This window comes from Eublepharis macularius, chromosome 4, assembly GCF_028583425.1.
Source record: "Eublepharis macularius isolate TG4126 chromosome 4, MPM_Emac_v1.0, whole genome shotgun sequence".
Lineage (NCBI taxonomy): Eukaryota > Metazoa > Chordata > Lepidosauria > Squamata > Eublepharidae > Eublepharis > Eublepharis macularius.
The window spans coordinates 23,926,653-23,943,163 of NC_072793.1; the positions used below are offsets into that span (position 1 = coordinate 23,926,653).

At 41.3% G+C, this 16,511-nt stretch overlaps 1 protein-coding gene across 3 annotated transcripts in view; it reads right to left on the reverse strand.

Annotated features, from left to right (window-relative positions):
• Positions 1–16,511, reverse strand: part of BAIAP2 (BAR/IMD domain containing adaptor protein 2) — a 183,950-nt gene that overhangs the window by 73,770 nt on the left and 93,669 nt on the right. For all 3 annotated transcript variants that reach the window (XM_054975927.1, XM_054975929.1, XM_054975928.1), the window contains exons 4-6: positions 3,386–3,447; positions 2,617–2,688; positions 177–314 (exon numbers count right to left, since the gene is read on the reverse strand). In XM_054975927.1, the coding sequence (XP_054831902.1) occupies positions 177–314; positions 2,617–2,688; positions 3,386–3,447 (272 nt within the window). The remainder of the gene's footprint in view (positions 1–176; positions 315–2,616; positions 2,689–3,385; positions 3,448–16,511) is intronic.

Consider the following 16,511-nt stretch of genomic DNA (forward strand, 5'->3'; position numbering starts at 1 on the left):
TGTAGCTGGCCAAGCTACAGTGGGGGGGGGGGGCAATGTAGTAGAGTGGCATAATACAAGCGTAGCCACATGTGCTTAGAAGGTTACTATAACAGAAGGTTATCCTCCTGTTATCAGGAGGATAACAAGAACTGACTCTTTAACCCAGAAGCCTTTCAAGCAACAACTGGCCCTACCTGCAACTCCTTGTCAGAGTACTTTTGAGGGTTCTTGCTCCCTTGGCTCTTCTTCCGAAGTTTCTTCAGCTCTGCTTGGCACTTCTCTAGTGAGTCCCCCTTATTCCTTTGCTCAGTTTGGTATTTCTTCAGCGCAGCCTGAATATGGAAAAGATGTGGGACTGCTGAATAGGTGAAATAAGAAAAGGCTGAAGAGACTGGCAGAGGTTGATTCTCTGTTTACAGCCCTACAATCAAAAGGTCTTGACTTTGTGCCTAGTACAGAAGGTACGTTTTGAATGTCTGCATGTTTAGAGACCCAAGCCAACTTCCTCCAGAAAAAGTAGAGAAAACACATTCCTAGAGAATAGGTATGCTTCTAACCCTAGGAGCTTTATTAGCAGGACATAAAGTTAAAACTTTAACATTGTGTCAGTTGCCTATGAGCGTCATGTTTGGTGTTGCAAAATGTTTCTCCCCTCTCTTCTCTGGGCATTATTTTACAAAGGGTAATATGAGAGATTCCTTTCAAAGAAACAAGCATCACTACCACCACGAATCTAGTTGTGAAAAAATACCCATTTTTTACTACAAGAGAACCAATGAGGCTGGATAGAGCTGTTTTAAAACGTTATCGACTTACATATATTTTTCAACCAAAATACCTAAAGGTATTGTTATCCTAAAGCTCCCACATGGTGATAAATGGAATAGGGAAAATGCTGGATTTTGAATGATCAATTGCTTTATCTAGCTCTGTTCGTATCAACAATACAGAAACATTTCTTTTGAATTCAGGCGCCATCTGCACTGTCCCTTTAAAGTCCAAATACATTGAACGCCTGGAATTATCCATGATATCTTATATACTAATGGCCTGGATCTGAGGATACTTAAATTTGGAGACTGAAGTCATGACTGTGCCATGTATGGACAAGACAGATTTTTCTACACATCTGAAAATGTCCCAGATTTGCAGAAAAACCTGAAATCTAAAAAAATATTGAGGGGGTTAAAAAAAAACCAAAATGATAAAAGGAGTGCCTATACATTTAACCAGATGTCCTCAACAGCTGTTGCTAGGCAACCACTAGCCAGTATTCTAGGCTTGGTTTCTGTCAGGAAAAGGCAAGGCCTTTGGGGCCAGACCCAGAAGCAGCTACCAGGCAACCTGATACTACAAGATTTGCATGCTACTGTTCAACAGCAGCCCAATAGCAGCCCACCCCCACCCCAAGCCAGTGTAGTGTAGTGCTTAGACTTTTAGAGGAGGATGTAGGAGAGCCAAGTTCAAATCACCACTCTACTGTGGAAGCTCATAGGGTGACTTTGATCCAGTCACACACTCTCCACCTAACCTACCTCTCAGGGTTGTTGTGAGGAAAATATGGAGGCAAGGAGAATGAGGTAAGCTCCTTTGGGTCCCCATTGTGGAGAAAGGCAAATTTAGGTGAAGATGGGGAGCAGATAAAGATTAAGTTGCTTAGTGAGTTTGAAGGAAAGAAAGAAAGAAAGAAAGAAAGAAAGAAAGAAAGAAAGAAAGAAAGAAAGAAAGAAAGAAAGAAAGAAAGAAAGATAGATAGAAAGATAGATAGAAAGATAGATAGAAAGATAGATAGATAGATAGATAGATAGATAGATAGATAGATAGATAGATAGATAGATAGATAGATAGATAGATAGATAGATAGATAGATAGATAGATAGATAGATAGATAGATAGATAGATAGATAGATAGATAGATAGATAGATAGATAGATAGATAGATAGATATAGGGAAAAGTGAGCATATGGAAGCTGCCAGTTAAAAGGAAAGAGGAAATAATGTGGAGCAGGGGATACAGGGAAAAGTCAAGTACCCTCACAAGTCCTTGCAGGTCCCCCACTTGTATGATATTTAAAAGTCATTTCAGAGTTGACCATAAATGGGGGTGCTGGACAGGAAGCACAATGGACCAAGGCAGTTTTAACCAAGGGGGAGATGTGAACAAGAGTGCATCTTGGGTTTCCAACTGATCAGAAAAAAAATGTCCTGTCCCTTTAATGGGATGTTATTTAGTGGGTGACATTATTTTACTTCCATGCCATCAAAAGGTTCAGCTGCCCATATGCATGCATTAAGCCTCTATTAAAGGGGCAGGACAGTTTTCTCCAGGCCTGTTGGAAGCCCTAACTGCATCTTCATGATCTTTTTAAGTTCTTAAGCAAAACTGCATATCTAGGATAGCTAATTACAGATTAGTTGTATCTTAACAGTTAAGACATGGCTTGCAGGATCACATCAAGGCCTACTTAATCCAGCATTCTTTGAAAGAATCCCAGCAACCACTTGATGATTCACCAGATCACAATTGTCCTTCTGTCTAAGAGTAGCAGAACAATTTCAGTGGCACCTCTTTCAATGAAATGCACACACAAATTCAGTCAAAGTCAAGAGGTGATAAGTTTTGCCTTACTTACACTTAAGTACCGTGAGTCCAGTTCTACTTTCTGCTCCAGCTGTGTTAGTAGCTCATTGTGGAAGGACTTCAGCTAAGAACCGTAAAGAAAATAAAAGGGAATGATGTCAACATCCAAATACACTAAGATTTGCCAGCCTCTTATGCTCATATGGAAGAGGATGCCCAAGGACCTTAGTTTCTTCTGCACATCCTCACCCAGTTGTAACAGGGTTGTGGCCTCCCCAGGGGAGGGTGGGGGGTAGAGGGGTTGCCCCAGGGAGGGTGGGGGTGGTCGGGAGTTCCCCCCCCTCGCTTCAGTATGCTCCGAATCTTCACGGAGCATACCGAAGCGACTCCCGAAACCCGAATCCGAAGCGGCTTGCAACTTCGGGTTTGGGAGTATTCCGAAGCGGGAATACCGAATCTCCCCACCTGTGCACAGCCCTAGTTATAAGCATAGGTAGGTATCCGCAATCACAAATTAAGTCGAAAGACCTGTATCTTTACTTGAATAAAGTGTGGGAAAGTTCTCTCAGTCCTCACATTGTATGAAATTAAAATAATCTGATTCAAGACATGGATCTTTAGATAACCTTTGTTGCAACTCTTTAACATATCTAGCTATTTCTGTGACATTCCTAAGGCCAGTATATGATTTCCATGGCTTGTAAATTAAGCCAGAGCCTTATTCTTATTTGAGGACTTGATTCGTAATAGGTGTATTTTGCATCCAAATGAATGAACCAGCCTCTGCAAAGGGCAATGTCCACATGAAATAAAGTACTTACCATCTCTTCTAACTGATTCTGAATCTGCCTGTGGACTTCAGCCATCTGGAAAAGAACATCTCCTAGAAAAAACAAGACAAAAGTAGAGAAGACGGAAGACCAAAGGTGAAATTTTAGAGTGTTTTGCATCAGTCCTCTTTCACCACCCTCCCCCACCCCCAAGCTATCATCCTGCAGCTTTGGTAAAGGACAAACAATTCAATTTTGATTAATCCTAATTAATAAGTGCTTATTAAGTTACTTATTTAACAATAATACACTTGTAACACATCTGACAGTTTCAAACTGTGCTGAATGTCTCTCTCTTGACAGGTATGGACTGTTGCCATGGTAGACACAAGTCAGTCCTTGATCCCTCCAATACATGACTGGTCGTCCCACCTAATCAGTGCAAGAAAAGAGACCAAGACTGTCTTGCCTTGAGTTCACTGACAGATTTCCAGCACAGATATTAAGGTAATTCTCAATTTTCTGCAAGGTACTTTATTTCCCTGGGGCCCTTCTTTCAGAGAACTTAAAGCAGGTGAATTCCCTTAGAGGAGGCTTTAAGTATACAGTGCTCTTCTTTAGCCCCCAAAAAATCACTTGTGCAGTACTTTAAAAGTTACAATTTCTTACATTTTGGACTGCTTCCACCCTCACAACTACATTCATGTACAGTATAGTGGGGACATATTTCCTACCAGCTAGCTGCTCAGCTATGGTGAACTGTTTTTAAAGAAACTGACATCTGTAACTTGGGCTTCCCAAAATACATTGAATTTAGCAGTTGTCACTTGGCAAAAATCCAGAAAGCAATAATGGCATAATGCAAAAAGTCATAAACTAGCTATGATGTTCCCCGTCCTTAAACCACAGAAATGGCACCAGAGGTGTTTGTACAATTCAAAAATAACTAGTTTATTCGTTTAGAGGGGAAAGGGATTGAAAATTTCTGAGGTAATCCAACACACACATATCTCTGTGGTAAAAAATCAGAACATGCACAGACTTCAGTTCTTATGCTCTTCACAGATACTTAAAGGCTTCTGCTTTGAGGCTTTGGTTCCCTTGTTTTTCCCCAAGCACTTTAGTATACTTTCTTTTTGTATTCTCTTTCTCTTCTTGAGTTAGGCAGGCTGGTACCCACTTTCTAGCAGCCCTAATCCCCTTCTCTTTTCGCACACTGGTACTTTCCTTCAGTCCTTAACTGAATCTGAAATCCCTCACACGAGCAGTCAAGCTTTCAAGTTCACCAGAGTTCTTCTTCAGGCAAGATGTTAAACTTTAAAAAATACTAAAAGGGAAAGGAGTGGGAGAGGAAAATGACATGATAAAATCCAAGTGTTCCACTGATATTGAAATAATTTAAAAGTGGTGTGGAGATCTGTGTGGACTCAAATCCGGCCTAGTGCAAAAAACGGTCTCAGGTTGCAAGAAGACATGCTGTGGTTTTGAGAAAATGAATGCTCTCCTTTGAAAATATAAAAACTAGCAATTAGTTGGATCCGCTGCTAATCAAAGGATGTTCATGGTGCACTTAATCTCCACGTTTGTTTGTTTTTTTTTACTCTGAAGTAGCAAACTTGGGGGGAAAATAATTTTCAAGTGTGAAATCAGTAACGCTCAGGGGTGGTTAAAGTAGTTCCCAGCTTGCAACTCCATTTCCCTACCCTGTATGGATGCATGCATGAACACATGTACACATGCAGAGAGCAGTGTTTGTGAGCTCCCAAGAACAGCATGAGGTAGAAAAACAGGGGAACCTAGTAAATAAGCAGAAGATCTCGACAGAAAATATTGGAGGTTTATTTCTTTTAAAATATATAACTTTTGATTTACTATGAAAAGCACCCTATCACACCTTTATTTTGGATACATGCACTGTAACTGTGCCAGTACTATCCCGCTAAGATAGCATTATTGTCGTTTGCAGACAGTACACAATGCAATTTAGGTTGTGGAACTATTCTAGCCTCCAAGGCTGAAGCGATTCCAGCTCTGGCTGTGCTCTTGTCAGAGCTAATAAAGGTAATCTGGGTCAGACACGGTCACCATTTGGTAGGGGAGACCCAGGTGATCCAATAGGAGAGAGGTCATTACAGAATTAATGATTCAGTAGTGTGATGGTCCAGAGAAGCTAAATGTATTAGAGATATTTTCAAAAACCGAAAGACTTTTCCTACACTGTTTGCCAAACGTAGAAGGAGTTGGCAATAAAATAGGATTACAAAAACCAGGTTATTCTGTTGCTACAGTGAATGCACTCAAACAGACACAAAGACTCTTCCCTCCTCATTCCTTCAGTTGATTCTAAAAACAATTCTGTAATTGACGGGCAACTGCAGTTTCCTTCATTGACTGAGAACCACAGTTAAGCACGCCAGCTGGCAAATCTCAGTTCACATTTCATCTCCACCACAAATTCATTAGATTGTTGACAAGACATTGTTCCCTTGGGCTCAGGGCTTCCCCTGACCATGAACAATACAGGAAAGACAGACTGGCCCTTCTATGTAAGGAGGGACATAAGAATAAGAATCTATGTAGAGAGTACAGAACAGATTATTATCTCTGCAGATAGCCCGATATAAATCAGAAATTCTGCAGAAAATAAAAGAAAAAATCATCAGCAACAGCTTCATATTTTTCATTAAAAGGAAGCCAGAAAGAGACGCCTGTACTGAAATCCACTATATTTCACCAAATCTCATGCATTTTCATTTTGGATGAGGGACCTTTATTGTTACTATGTGTATATTATACATAAGCATTATTCTCATTCATACAGTGTTTGTATCCTTTGCCATAAAAGCATCTGCATACTTGTGACAGTTTAACTAGGACTAATTAATGAATGAATGATTAACTATCTATCTTTTAACAACCAGGTTTGCATATTACCAAAACCTCCAATATAGGTGTCGTTTGATAGGCTGAAGGTAACTAAGAGTATAAAAGACCATTGGATTATTTAAAAGACTACTGGAGATGTGTGGAGTGAAGGGGAAAGAGCACGGGCATCTTTAGTAACCTCCTGTTCTTTCTATTGTAGTACTATCAGGCCTCTCTCTTTTCTTGGAGCCTGTGAACAGAAATAGCGCTAATTAGCTCATTCTGCCACTGGAAGTCACAGACACAAACAGAATTTAACAGTCAGACCCTGCATGGTTACAGTTAGGACTAGGAAGACCCAGGTTCAAATCTCTACTCTGCCATGAAGTTCTCAGAATGACCACAGACCAGTCACACTGTCAATATTATATAAGGTTTAGTGAGAGGATAAAATGGGAAACGAAGAACAATGCATTCTCAGAAAACGCGCTGATAAAACAGAAGCCAAACAGCCTGCTACCATTTTGAAATCAGAGACGTCTGGAGTGAACGGGGAAAGCCAGCAGCGTTCAGTGAGTGGGCCATCCTTTTAAGGACGTGTGGAAATGGCCACATTCATCACCACTCCTAGGACATTCAGACTTTGGGGGAAGCCTAATACAAAAGGTAGTTTGTGGATGTGTTGGAAAGCCAGTTTGGTGTAGTGGTTAAGAGCAATGGGACTCTAATTTGGAGAACCAGGTTTGATTCCCCACTCCTCTGAAGCCAGCTGGGTGACCATGGGTCAGTCACAGCTTTAAAAGCTCTCTCAGCCCCACCCGCCTCACAGGGTATTCGTTGTTGTGGGGATAACAACAACATACTTTGTAAACCGCTTTGAGTAGATGTTAAGTTGTCCTGAAGGGCGGTATATAAATCGATTACTGTTGTTGTTGTATTGTCGAAGGCTTTCACGGCCGGAGAACGATGGTTGTTGTGGGTTTTCCGGGCTGTATTGCCGTGGTCTTGGCATTGTAGTTCCTGACGTTTCGCCAGCAGCTGTGGCTGGCATCTTCAGAGGTGTAGCACCAAAAGACAGAGATCTCTCAGTGTCACAGTGTGGAAAAGATGTAGGTCATTTGTATCTACTCAGGAGGGGTGGGGTTGAGCTGAGTCATCCTGTAAGAGTTTCCCAGGGTGTGGAATGCTAATGGCGGGAGGCTTCACTGTATCCTGAGGAGGTTCTTTTGCATATGGATTGGTACTTGATGTGCTAATCTTCTCTGCAGGGCTATTGTCAAGGATAGAATGTTTTGTTAGCCTGGTGTTTTTCAGAACTGGCAACCATGCTCGGTTCATTCTTAAGGTTTCTTCTTTCCTGTTGAAGTTTTGCTTGTGCTTGTGAATTTCAATGGCTTCCCTGTGCAGTCTGACAAAGTAGTTGGAAGTGTTGTCCAGTATTTTGGTGTCCTGGAATAAGATACTGTGCCCTGTTTGAGTTAGGCTATGTTCAGCCACTGCTGATTTTTCAGGTTGTCCAAGTCTGCAGTGTCTTTCATGTTCTTTTATTCTTGTCTGGATGCTACGCTTTGTGGTCCCGATGTAAACTTGTCCACAGCTGCAGGGTATACGGTATACTCCTGCAGAGGTTAGGGGGTCTCTGCTGTCTTTTGCTGATCGTAGCATCTGTTGTATTTTTCGGGTGGGTCTGAATACTGCTTGAAGGTTATGCTTTTTCATAAGCTTTCCCATCTGATCAGTAATTCCTTTGATATATGGCAAAAACACTTTTCCTGTGGGAGACTGTTTTTCTTTGGTTGTTTGCTTCATCCTGGGTTTGATTGCTCTTCGGATTTCATTTCTGGAGTAGCCATTTGCCTGAAGTGCGTGGTTTAGATGATTAATTTCCTCATTGAGAAAGTGCGGCTCACATATCCGTCTTGCACGATCCACTAATGTTTTCATTATGCCTCTTTTCTGTCGGGGATGGTGATTGGAGTTTTTGTGTAGGTACCGATCAGTGTGAGTTGGTTTCCTGTAGACCTTGTGACCTAACTGAAAGTTTGCTTTGCGGATGACCCAGGTATCCAGGAATGGGAGTTTTCCCTCGATTTCTTTCTCCATGGTGAATTGTATGTTCAGGTGGATGTTGTTGAGATGATTCAAAAACCCCATCAATTCTTCCTCCCCATGGCTCCAAATGATAAATGTATCATCCACAAACCGGAACCATACACTAGGTTTGTGGGGTGCTGATTCTAGAGCTGTTTTTTCAAAATGTTCCATGTAGAAGTTTGCTATAACTTTTCCACACTGTGACACTGAGAGATCTCTGTCTTTTGGTGCTACACCTCTGAAGATGCCAGCCACAGCTGCTGGCGAAACGTCAGGAACTACAATGCCAAGACCACGGCAATACAGCCCAGAAAACCCACAACAACTACTGTTGTTGTTGTTGTTGTTGTTGTTGTTGTTGTTGTTGTTGTTAGTCGACAATTGAAAAACATGAGCCAGGTCCAGTATAGCACCTTAAAGACCAATACAAAAGTAACACTCTCGTATTTCTAAACATACATATCACCATGCCAGACCCTTTTCTCACCACCATCCCCTTCAACTTAGCAGCTTCTCGTGACTAGGTAGCCAGTCACAGCGGCAATGCTGTCACTATCTTAACATTTTAGTGCAGTGCCCAGATACTGAAGACAATACTGGGATCTGTCTCCAAGGCAATTAATTTAGCCTCCCTTCCCTTCTGAATATCAGGTTAAGAGAAACTCCATTAGAAAAAGCCATTTCCTTAAGGCAGGACATTTTATATTTACAGCCTCTCTCTCTCAAATGCTTGCTCACCCTCCTCCTCAAGATTTTCAACACTAAGATTTTGCCATCTGCGGATCCAGCGGCAGTGTGTAGTTTCCATCTCCTCTTTAGAGCCCATAAGACATGATAATAACCTCATAAAAAAAGAGATGTCAAGAACTCCACAGCAGAGCACCAGTTTTGCATTGCTTATGTTTCATCGCTAGAATGCTCAGTTAAAAGAATCTCAAGAAGCAGAAACCGCAGATTGCTACTTCTCGCTGCTGTAAAGGAACTACCGCTCTCCATCTCACAGGCAGTTTCATGTTTTCTCAATCTCACCAAACTGCAAGATGGCACATCCCCCAGTCCTTTGGAAACCCCACAAGTACTATGTCTCTGGATTCTTCCTGCTATTCATGCTGCCCAGAAAGCTCACCATACTGTCCTTTTGAATGAGAAGCTGGCCAAAGCAATAGCTTTGTATTCTGCAGTGCCCATAATTTTTGGCTGTTCCTTGAATTCAGTTAAAGGTATCATACAGTGGAGACAGAAGGATTTTCTAGGCACTGAAAGACATTGCAAGTCTTTCAGTTGCTCCGAATGCACTCCGCCAGACACCCGCAATTACACCATTTCACAACAGCATAGGGTTTTGTGAATGAAAGGGAAAGTCTGACGAGCGGCTGAAGCAGCCACAAAATCTACAGGAAATTGCTCTCTGGTTCAGCTGCAGAACTTAAATAACGGGAAGTGCCCAGTTCTTGTAGTCAGAAGGAAAGTGACGTAATATTACAAACTCGGCTGTGATTTCTTTTGCAGAGTTTGCATTAACGTGCAATTTTCCCCCCATTCAAAATGCAGAACCCCCATGCCCCCCCCCCGCCTCCGTTGGCATGCAGTTCTTGTAACACAAGCCGAATATTTGCCTAGAAACACTTAACGTCTCTTAAACAACATGGACTAGACACTTTACATAAAAGCTACATTTTCTGCACTCATATTCGGCAGCAATTATTCAGATTTTTCTTTCTACATCCCAATTACACCAACTGATAATTATTCCATATTCAGACACAGAAAGAGATGCAGCAACTTAATCTAAAAGCATGAAATTAAGGACTTAGTTAGGATTTTAATTCAAAACAAGTCCTGTGTTATCTAACAGGCTAGAAGGGCTCCATTTTTGTTTTTCTCTAGATCTGCAGCCTGTGTATTATTACACAGTAATATTACTGGGTATTATTATTATAGCTCTGCTGTCAGTACTCATTACAGCATTATGCCTGTTGGCCTTTTACAGAACCGGCAAAGAGACAATGTATTTTCAAGCTGATCTCAGAAAAGGAAAAGCAATCAGGAAAGTCCCGGTCTTGCCCAAAGTACCTCTATTCTTGACATTTTTAACCTGGGGGGGGGAATTGTTTATTGCTTCTTTACAACCCAGAACGAAGCATCCTCAAGTCAGGCTACTGAGATGGAGGAAAAAATTGTTCTAAGCAGGGCTTTTTTTTCTGGGAAAAGAGGTGGTGGAACTCAGTGGGTTGCCCTTGTAGAAAATGGTCACATGGCTGAGCGGCGCGGAGGGCAATCTCAACTCCCCTCTGTCTGGAGATCAGGGGGCGGGGCCACCAGCCATGTGACCATTTTCAAGAGGTTCCAGAACTCCGTCCCACTGCGTTCCAGCTGAAAAAAAGCCCTGGTACTAAGTATACTGAGCCAGACCCATTGCAACATGGAGGGTGGTACACGTGGAAGGTGGAACTAAACATTATGGGAGCAATCCTAAGCAGGTCGACTCAGAAGTAAGTTCCATCTTATTCAATGGGGCTTACTCCCAGGAAAGCGACCTTAGGATTGCACCCTTAATGTAGTTTTTAAGGACACTTTTTATTTGGCAATTAAAATCAGGAAGCCCAGGAGGGGGGGGGGGAGGTATTTTAATAGTATTTTAACCATTTTCTCTTGAATGTTTTTCCATTTTAAAAAAAAATCAAACACATCAAATTGATTTTTCTCTTATTGGGGAGAGCTTGTGTATATCCATACATTCTCTGCAGCAGGCCCAAAGTACTGGAGGAGGGAGCAGTTTTCAGTGGGAAACTAATCTCTCTCCACATCACTAGTCTTCTCCTTCAAAATAGCAATCCCAAAAGCTGCACTGTATAAACATTTAAAAATGTCATTAAATATTCATTGCACAACTAGATATGAATGTGTAGTTCTGCTATTAAATGCAACAGTCAAAGGCATCACTGTCACCAGGGGTCATTTCGTAGAACAAGAGCTGGAGGAAGTCATTAGCATCACTCATTAGCATAACTCATTAGCATATGCCACGTCCCTTGACATCACCGGAAGTGTGTCATTGGCATAACTGATTTGCATATGTCTCACCCCCTGATATCACAATCCCGGCCATTCAGGGCCGAAACTGGGCCCAAAATGGCAAAAAAAGGGATGAAAATGGCCGAAAAGGGGCTCAAAATGGTCAGGATCGGGCCGCAGCTGAGTGGGAGAGTGATCTACCACCCATCAGAGGCTCGATCCAGGCCGTTTTGGCCCCAATCCAGGCTGAAACGGGCCCAAAATGGCCAAGAGTCAGGTAGGCGGGGCATGTGACATCTTTGGGGAACTGCCGGAACTGTGTTACAGCGCGTTCCCCCTCGAAATGAGCCCTGACTGTCACTGTTTTACCACATCAGTACTCAAACGTCTGCAGGAAGTTTTTGGAAACCCTCAAATATAGTTTCAGTCAAGTAATACCTCTGCATACTGCACAACTTGGGTATAGACTGTCTGGAGTAATAACTGGAACGTTTTTAGAGACCACTGACCAGAAATGCACATCTTAGTTCAGTTTTGTTTTTTAAAAGAAAGGAAGAAGCTCTCATCTGTAACCAGTTCCTGATGATTTTCACTTTTAGGCTGGTAAATGGTAAAAAGATCACTCCAATGCCTATAAAATGGTTTCAGCATATATCAGCAAGAGGAAGTGGAAAATCCAGGTCTGTTTTTCTAGTTATATTAAATTGCTAATATGCTCAAAATAAGTAGGCTGAACTCTGCCCGTTGAATCATGTTTTCCTTAGCGCAGAAGTAGGAAGCGTAAAATACTTCAGCAAACTGTAATTAGAAAAATAGATCTAAACAGAGATTTAAAAGGTGCACCATAGACTTCAAAGGAGAGAATTCTTTCCTTGAACCTTCTGAAGAGGGGTTTTAAAGTCTGCATTTCTATTACTAGTGGAAAGTCAAGCCTCTTTAGCATGCTCCAACTATTGCAAGTGGCTAGAGTAAGAGGCCTGGGGAGAGCTGCCCAAATGAATGACATCTGCTCGGAAGAGGGAGCTACTGATACTGCTTTATAAGCTAGCACTCATTTGCCTAGGTGCTGTTCTGCTTCCTCCATGTTCAACATGGGTATTTGTAAACAAGGTACCATGTTTTCAGCTGTCTTATCCAGAAGGAAATCTATACCTGCTACAGCTAAACTTCACCGCTTAAGGAAGTGAGAAGCAAGCAATACTACATTAATTCTTCCCCCTCCCCTCCTATAGTCCTATCTGCACTACAGTTAATGGCAAATAAGAAGGCACCAGATTATACCCAAGGACAGCGGTGGTGGCCAACTTTCGTACTCAAGTAAGGAACATACCATGCTGATTTTATTTATTTTTAATGAAAAAACAAGCAAGCTTTGGGGGGAAATCATGGGTTTTCTTTTAAAGGGATGAGTGAAATGCTTTTCAAAGCAAGGCTTTAAAACACTGTTTTGGCTGTCCTTTACTTCTTTAAAAGGATTTCTAATAACTTTGGAAGAATGTAATAATTAAGGAGCAGCAAATGCCTCCAGCTTTGTCTCTATTAGAATTTGTTTACATTTAAACCAGGTTCCCCCCCCCCTCTGATGACCTTCCAATGACTGCCATGAGTCTTTGAGAAGTGGGGTGATTCTCCCCATGGTTTTCTGCACAGATAAAGGGAAAAGGGGAATTGTAAGTCCCGGAGATGAATATTTTTGCTATCCCAAGAATTGGGAAACCTTGGAAAAAATGCATCCATGTGTTGCGTCATTCAAGACAAAATAACAGAAGCCCCCTTAATGAGCCCTTTTGCCCCATAGCCCAAAATTAAAATATATATTGTCATACAAAGGGTTAGTTTTGAAGAAGCTTCTTTTATTTTGCTGTCGTTGAAGTACACAACTGTGCTTTCCTGAGAAATAAAAAGAAATCCCTTACCTTATGGTAGCTTTAAAGGAATTTTTAATTTTTTGTTTCTACTTTGCAACACCTGAGTCTGCTTTACCTGGGATCCCTGAATCTTGCAGCAATATATTTGTCGTGGACTTTAAAGAAAATTCTCCCTCGTGTCTGCAGCAAAAATAAAAACATCAAAAACAACAAACTTCTTTTCAGGTGTCTCAGACTAGGCACTGAAGAACAGACAAAGGGAGGTGGTCCAAGATTAGATGTTGAAATCTGCCCTAACAGGATGTCATGATCACTCCTGTATACCGTCAACACACATAATTCTTAAATCTTCTCACCTACTCCAGATTACAACACCTTTCACAGCACTGAAAGAAACGGTTCTGTATTGGAAATACATATTAGACACGCACACACCCTCCAATGAAGAAAGTAACATGAAAGGGTAAAGACTTGAAGATAAAAATAATAGTTCAATATCAGATGCTCTTGATCTTTTGGAAACTGGTTCCGGCTAGCTAAGCACTTGAGCTGAAGTACTTAAGGCTATATTTACACTTTAAATTACATGATATGAATTTCAAGTCGTTAATTTTGCCCACAAGTACTATGACATCTACTGTGTGTATGATGATACACTAAAGAAGGTTCGATATTATTATTAAGTTGAATTCAGTATCTAGATTTATTGGTTATAATATTAGGCTGCAGGCAGACACAAGGTCCACCCCCACCCTGTACTAAGAGAACTAGGATACACACGCGCGCGCGCGCGCGCGCACACACATCCCACTGTCACCTTCAGAAAAAAGAGATGTTGTAGGTTTTGTTATCATTTACAAATAATGTATATATGGGGAGGAAACGAAGTCCAGATGACACAATTTCCTTTTCATTTACTACACTATTGAGAGCTTCTAATTTCAATTCTTATTTTTATTCCAGTTTTCCATCTAGCAAGAACTAAGCACAGACTGCTGCTCCAGCTCCAATGATGGGCATATTTGTAATTATTAAATTTTATAAATACACCAAACAGGAAAAAAACCTGTCTGCACTAAATTCATATAATACAATTTATCATTTAAAGTAGTAAAGTACACATAAATCTTATAAGAAACTAGATGTTGCATATTTTTCCATTTTCTTCCAACATTTCTCCCCGTCTCCCTGCTTTAAAGTCTTGGGCAGTTCTTTGCCTACACCATTTGCAGAGAAAGGTTGTTGAGAATACAGGGTGCATAGCCTCTAGTGGTGTCTCTTCAGAAGGTCCTCGCTGAGAATCCAAGGAGAGCGTTTGCCCCTTTCTCGGGGTTCCTGATATCTGAGGACTGCTCTTCTGATCATCCAATGTCCAAGGTTGGAGCCACATGTGTCTTTGGACACGTGTGCTAAAGTATGAGATGGGATGCACTCTATTGCATCTTAATTATATATGTATGCCTCCCCCTCCACCCTGTTCAGGCCTTGGCGTAGTTTCACCTCTAGTCTATTAAGCTGGGCAAACAGGGAACAACATCAGATGGGGAAAGTACGCAGGTCTACAGGTATAACTGCATCACAGGGACCTAACCCTTTTGCTCCAGTCCCAGAGTGACACAACCTTCACTACTTGTGACATCTGTGTCACAAGCTCGTCCTTCACCATGTCTAGACTGTAACTCATGTGCTCTAATTGCTCTCAGTACACAAAGGCAACCAAACATGCCAAGGACAGCTTCCCAAGGCCACACAAAGACAATGCTCACATTCTACAATAAAGAGCCGCATACGTTTCTTTAGCAGAATTTGGGGGGGAGGAATTAAAACAAGCATATAAAAAGGGGTTGTAGGAACTTGGAACTAGTGAGAGGTGCAAAGGTCCTCACTCATGATCACTGGATGGCTCACTGAACAGAAGATCAGTGATATGGTTGGTCAGAAGATTAGAAGACACTTCAAGAATATTCCATTTTCTTTGTACTCCACAAAAGATTAAGGGTATATTCAGTTTTCAATTAAAGTGAAGTTTTCCAAGATTCTGAAGAAGTGGATCAATACAGCAACCTGTACCATACTGTAATCATGTAACATATGATAATAGCCCCTCTTTGTAGGACTGTACAGGCTGAAATGCAAAATGACTACTGCAACCTGGACTCCCCTGGATGTAATGAAAAGACTCACATTATTGTTGGTTAATTCAGTTCCTAAGAAACTCCATCTATTAAGATGTCTGAAAACATTAGTCATCTTGAGATCTAGTGCTGAGTCACCCTAATTCAATCCAAATGAAGCAAGAGACATGACTTGAGTCCACAGGGGGCAAATATCATCACAGCTTCCACAGTTCTTATGTTTTGCACTCAGCTAATTGCATGCAAACACATTTTTATCAAAGGCCACAAGTAATTTCAGACAGATGGTACAGAAAACTTCATACAAACAGATTCATCTCCAAAGTTCTAGGAAAGTTCAAAGAGAAAAGCCCCATGAAGTTTACTCCTTCACCCGGAATCCTGAACTTGGAGCAGTGATATAACAAGCATTGTGCAATGGAATCAAAGAGAAACGAGGAGTGTTTGTTTATGGAAGCTGTCACATGAATTCTCGGCATGTCCATGTGCTGCCTCTCTTCTCCACTGTGGTAGGTGGAGTTAATTCCACCTGTACAAGTGAAACAACAACAGAAATTAAAGCAAATCAAGACTCAGAATGAAAGAACAGAAGTCCTGGTTTGTGGTTTTGGGTTACACATTTCCAATGCACAGCTACTGGAGGAAAAACGTATCTAATTCTTTACAGCACCCATGATGGTTTATAAGCAAGAACCATGACAGGTGAAATCCATGCATTATCCCAAGAGACACATATCAAAGAACAGCAAAACTGGGAAAGCAGGGTGGCATGAGCAGTAATTATGAATGCAGTTTCCAAGTTGGCATTTTTTAAGAATTAAAATACTGGACCAGAAACTTAGCAGAATGAGAGTCAGGAAGCATCAGAAATGCATAGAATGTAAACAGCGGTGTTACACAACAGCAAGAAATGAGAATGTTCAATTGCAATGTCCAACAAAAATCCAAATGTTATCCCTAGATATCTGAGTCAGCCCAAACCTAGTGGCAGGATTCTGGGCAACGCATGAAGTTATATTTGCTGCAAACAGACCGTTGTGATGCTTTGTTTAAATAAAGCAAGTCTGTTCCTAAGCCAGAAAGTGAGAGCACACAATCTCCAAGAAGCTTTTTGTAGAGAGATGTTTATGAAATGGAGCCACTGACAACATACGTGCGAGAGTTTGACACACAGTGTTTAAAAAACCTTTTAAGTGCTCC